At 36.4% G+C, this 6,000-nt stretch overlaps 1 protein-coding gene across 3 annotated transcripts in view; it reads right to left on the minus strand.

The window, feature by feature from the left end:
• BRWD1 (bromodomain and WD repeat domain containing 1) overlaps positions 1-6,000 on the minus strand; it is a 55,250-nt gene that overhangs the window by 42,161 nt on the left and 7,089 nt on the right. For all 3 annotated transcript variants that reach the window (XM_035315801.1, XM_035315800.1, XM_035315802.1), the window contains 4 exons: positions 3,634-3,734; positions 2,760-2,830; positions 1,673-1,773; positions 63-103 (listed from right to left, as the gene is read on the minus strand). In XM_035315801.1, the coding sequence (XP_035171692.1) occupies positions 63-103; positions 1,673-1,773; positions 2,760-2,830; positions 3,634-3,734 (314 nt within the window). The remainder of the gene's footprint in view (positions 1-62; positions 104-1,672; positions 1,774-2,759; positions 2,831-3,633; positions 3,735-6,000) is intronic.

Here is a 6,000-nt window from a genome sequence, read left to right on the forward strand (position 1 = left end):
ACCACATAATTAATTCAAAAGCAATGTATTTTCTGATTACATTTGAGCATCTTTTAACATACCTATCACCACTGTTAGAAAACTGAATGCTGTCAACTTTGTCCTGTAAGAAAAACAGTTTGTTAGAAATTATAAACATGAAATATGGTTTTGACAAATCTAAGATTAGGAAAAATCTGAAATGATGAAAAATGCATACTGTACAACTTCTAACAGTTTTACTGCAGCTTGAGCCAAGCCAAAAGACTTACAAGAATCTAATCACTAATCATTCATGCTATATTTAAAATGAAAGCTTTACAAGAATGTTTCCTTTAAATGTGACGTATAGACAGATTAAATAGCTGTCCATTAATAGCTTAGCAGCTAGTTAACTTCCATTTGAACATATACTTCCAGCCCTAAACCAATTACAATCTAGAGAAACCTGTTTCTCCCTCTCCTACTTATATATTCCTCAAAGAAATGTAAGATTGTATTTATTTTATCAAAATAAAAGCAACAGGAAAAGCAAATACCACATTCAAATTAGTTTATCGTACAGAGCTGAAAGTCTTCTCTACAGACAGAATACACGTTGGTCAAGACTTACCGCTATAACAAATGGTTAAACTCAGATTTGGTATTAGAAAAAATATATTTAGGCAAACTAAGGGGAGTATTTGAAAAGCTGCCTTTGAAAGAGATTTTAGAGTTTGGCTAAATCTAAATTCTCTATATTAAAACTAAAACTGTGTGGGAAAAGTTATCTGTCTTAACTGACGTTCTAACACAAGGAACATCTAAACAGCACAAAATTCTGAGCAGCTTTAAAATCTTTTGTTAAAAATACACATGGCAGAAAAGCTGCCTTCCCGTATGAAATACAGAATAATCTTACCGAGCTACACTGGCCTACAAGCAGAGCAATACAAATAGGTGTAAATGACATTATCCAGCAACCTGAGAACCCTACTAATCATTAATTTTACATTCTTATGTTTACATTCAAAAATGACAATGGGAAGCAAGATTAAAACACATTAACAGTGACAGCTGTAAGAGACAAAGTTAAACGCTGAAGTTAAGTGAAAAAAATCCAAGCATAGAATTATACAAATGTAAGGACCCAAGTCCTATTCATGGGAAAATTCACTGTACTGAATGCATAAAAGACATGTTAAAAAATATTCCTTAAAGATTCTTTGAGCATCAAGTACTGGAAAAAAAAAAAGTGACTCAAACTTCATCATGTGAATGCAAGCCAAGTTTCCCTTAGATTCTTTAGAAGGCAGAATCTGCTAGACTAGGCTACAGAAAAAAACCTAATGGTTCTGGAAAACTCTGGAACCTCAATCCCCAATTAAAGATTTAACAGAAAATGTGTCAGATCACAAGTAGCTGCATAATGACATTGATATTCTCAGTATATATACTTCTTGTATACATAATATAGTATGTGGCTAGGCACACTCGCATCATAAAGGGCAACAACTGAGCAAGGCACATGCTTTAAAATCAGATTCCTGCCATCCTTGAAAACTATCAGGTCTCATTGACGTAACCGGCTGAAATCTGCAAGTTCTAAAAATGCTTTCAATAAAAACATTGTTACACATTCACTAACAACATTAACTTGCAACTTTGATACTGCTTTAAGTGACTGACCAGTAGATTTAAAAGTCTTACTTACAGCATGACTCTCCAATTCAGCTATTTTCTCAGGTGTTTCAGAGCCAAAATAATACATCCTTATAACATGGTCAGTACTGCCAGTTGCTAAAAACATACCACCTGCGGGAAAAAAAAAAAAGAATCAAGCTACCATGTAAGAAATTAAAACAGATCACATTTCTCAGATTCTTAGTTCAAATAATTAAAAACTTCCGCTGACATACAGATGTGGAATGAAACCTCCCTCTCAGCCTAGAAAGCCTTCTCAGACATGGTAAAAACACTCATGCTCAATATTACAAAAATTTGTAAATATATAACTAGGGGAATGCTGAAACATCTACCACCACTGCTCCTGCACACTGGTGTTAGATTAGGGGGAATATAGCCAGTCATCATCAGAATTATCTATATGATTCTTTCCCTGTAGCATGTGTGTCATTTGTGGCTAAGAATCGCTTCACAGCTGTGTGGAAGTATAGGTACACCAGGATAAGCAGACCACTGCTTAGCTGTGGTGCAACAACATTATCATCTGCTTCTTGGCTCCTGCAAGTGTTATCCAAAACATTTTGTTGTGAGGAGCTAACAATAAACAAGAGTTGTATTTTATTTCTGTTTCCAAGTTCTTTCTGACATTCACGCTGTCTGGTACAAGCAAGCATTCCCACAAAAAGTCACCCACGTGATTAGAATAAAAGAGGCTACAAGACAGGACTGAAGCACTTTTAGAGATACATTTATGAATTCTTAAGAAGGGATCTTTGACAATCCTTGCATACAACTGGCACAACAGATTCAGCAGTCAAATATAAAAATCCAGTAAAGACACACAAAGAGTAAACAAGAATCAGGTTGACTTTTACTTCAGCAAACCACCAATGGCAATTTGAAAATAGCATCACTTAGTTCCACAGTCTGTCACTGTTAGCAAAGGCAAGACATTTAATTATGTCCCAGGCTAACAACACACCTATATACAATTACATAGTACATGGTGGCTGTTCTTGTATATTTTAAAGCTGTCACAAGAAGACTATCATAGTACATGCTCGTGGAGGAAGAGTAGAAGTCACAGTGCTAAATTCAATCTGTGCATGACTTACCTACGCTGAATGAAGAACAAAGCATCTGAACTCCTGGTCTAGGTTTCTCTGTGAATTTTACCGGCCGATTGCTACAAAAGAAAAAGATGCTTGAAACAGGACATGTCACACAACCTAGCTTTTCAAGTAATTTCAGAACATAAGGGTATGTTTCTTTGAACATCTATGTAACAGGTACTTCTTAAACATCTGAGCATCTTGTGCAGGAGGATGAGCAATAAAGTTTACTTTTCAAAATTCCTGTACACACACAAATGGTATTTGAAGCCCACACATTCAGAAGCTTATGACTCTTCCTGCAAAATGTTATTACCTAGCAAAGATAAGATGACATGCCAAAGAGTGTGTATTCTCTCACCCTTTGAGAAGTATGATTTATCCCCTCCAAAAGATATCCACGAGGCACTGAACTCATGCTTTTGCATTACAAATCACCAGTGGTACTTCAAATAAGGCCCACCAGGTTTTGTTACTGCAGAACACCAGGCAAATTCATAACATTTTACAGAAGTAAATACAAGTTTTGCAATAGTGCACTACGTGATTTAAAAGACTGGTTTCCTGTTCTGCCAGCGTGTGCATACTCTTCCAGTTGACAAGGCCATAATCTCACAAAGTAGCTACTAAGAATGACATTAAGCAAAAAATCCAGCAAACTTGATTCATTTTCTCAGACAACAGAATAACAGATTTGTAAAGAGCATAATTAGTGATCGTGCTTTAAAGTAATTATGTCATAGATTATTTCCATAACATTTTTTTAATCACACAAAAAAGTTTTTGAGCTAGTTAAGCCAGTGTACATTTGCCAAAGCACCCAACTTATTTTAATCAGAGTATGGCATAAGAATTCATCAGCAACCCAGTTACATACTTGAATTTCATGGAATCTGTATCCCATTGCCAAAAGCAAACAGTTCCATCTGCACCCGTAGAGACCATGTAACGCATGGAGCCTTTTACCATTGGACTAAACTAAAGGGGGAAAAAAGCAGAAGTCAGAAACATACAAATTCAGATATTTCAGAACTTTTCAGGAACTTTTAAAAACACTAATGTGAAATGTTGCATTATTATTAACCAAAACTGTTGAGAAAGTTTTAACTAAAGCAGTTGTTAATAACTTTTTAATATTTTAGTTACTTTTGAAACAAGTTTGTGCTGCATGTTTCAATTATTGCATTATATAACAATTCTCTCGCTACTTTGTTTTGCAAGTTTTAACTAACCACAAGCACTCACTAAAAATTTTTGTCAAAGTAACAAGCAGACAGAGCACTGGAAAAAAATTAAAGCAAATTTCACTAGATAGGCTTTCTTTTTAAATACTATAATTAAACAGAGCCTAAGTTATGAGTTATGAGTATGTGTAACCAAGCACATACAACTCCATAGGAAGTCCTCATACATGCTTAAAATAGTTCTACTGCTGTGCACAAAGCCACCCTTTTCAGAAAACTTTACATGACAAATTGATTAAATTGTTCATCAATTACTACTAACACGGGATTAAGTCATATAAATTTATTTCAATTATAGCCTTACTGAGAACTAGTAAGAAAAAAATCCTGCATACTACCATAAAATAAAGTGCTTTGCCAGAAACAAAGAAAAAATAACAATGAATACAACAGAAACATCAAATATTAAGATTGCTCTTGAAGGCAGCATTATTTTTTTTTTTTTTTTGAGAAAACCGCAAAGTTACATATAAATTTTAATTGAACTGCAAAAGCTGGCAGATAGCCCCTCTTCAGCCCTCCATATAGGCCTGTTCATCTCCTCGGCAAACACAGTAAATCTGGATAATGAGCTGCTGGTTTACCTGATAAATAAGGAATTACAAAGCCCAAAATGAGACCGAGTCCGAAGGGCCACCCATAGCCCAAGGTATCAAAACACTTTCAAATTTAAATATGGAACATAAAATCATAGAATCACTGAGGCTGGAAAAGACCTTCAAGATCACCAAGCCCAACAATCAATCTGACCTACTGAGTCCCATCAAGAAACGATGTCCCTCATCACCACACATCTCTCAAATACCCCCAGGGATGGGGACTTCACCACACCCCTAAGCAGCCTGTACCAATACTTCACAACCCTTTCAGTGAAGAAATGTCTCCTAGTTTCCAACCTAAACCTCCCCTGGCACAACTTGAGGCCATTTTCTCTTGTCCTGTCACTTGTTGCTTGGGAAAAGGGACTGACCCCCCCACCCTGCTACAGCCTCCTTTCAGGTAGCTGCAGAGAGCAATGAGGTCTCTCCTCAGCCTTCTCTCCTCCAGACTAAACAGCCCCAGTTCCCTCAGCCACTCCTCAGAACATCAGTTCCTTGCATCTGGATGTGAAAAAGTAAGACGAACACTTGGTGAACTACTTCTTAACCCAGTAACAGCAACCACAAAGTACTTTTCTCCACAAACTGAACATGAGGCACTAATTTTCCTCTCAAAGAAGTAATGACACAAAGACAAATGGCTATATTCATGTATGGCTTTCATGTAAGTGTTTCCCAATATAAATAAGCAACCAAGGAAAGTGGTTATTTCCCTGGCAATGACAGCTAGCTAATCTTAGGGCATCCCACCAAACTAAATCCTACTACCCAACCTGACTCTAAAGTCAGGTGCAAAAATCCCAGCCCCCTCCCCCAAATGACTCCATGTTTTCTACAATTTAAATACCTTCAAACTTTTCATACCATGCTGTCCAGTGAAACTTATCTTTGAGTCTCATGACCTAGCTGCTTCTTAAAATCCATCCACATTTTAAGAGTTTCTACATCCTGAAGCATAAATAACTAGGTTACTTGTATAGTCCCCAAGGCCAAGAGGACTTTTTAAGATTTAAGCCATGCACAAGAGTTTATAGAAAACCTCTCTAGTCACCCAGTGGTCTGGCTGTCATCACAGTATATTGGCACGCTGGTGCTTGGTAGAAGTGCCAAATGAACAGAAAGACAGGAGGAAAAAAACTAAGCAAAACCCCAAAACACCCAAGAGGCATATTCAGTCAGAGCTAAAAACTTCACATTCAATATTAACAAAACAAAGTACTGAATTCTGCTTATGGACTCCTCTTTCCACTTCTGTGAATTTACCACTCACTGATTTGTATGCAAGTACTGATTTTTACTTAGAGAATCTGCAATACTTAGTAACAGAAATAAAGTTAGTACTAGGTCAAGTTGCATACACTGTTTTATTTTACAAGCCTGCAGCTTTATTTTCAAATATTT

Source organism: Oxyura jamaicensis, chromosome 1, assembly GCF_011077185.1.
Source record: "Oxyura jamaicensis isolate SHBP4307 breed ruddy duck chromosome 1, BPBGC_Ojam_1.0, whole genome shotgun sequence".
NCBI classification, from domain to species: domain Eukaryota; kingdom Metazoa; phylum Chordata; class Aves; order Anseriformes; family Anatidae; genus Oxyura; species Oxyura jamaicensis.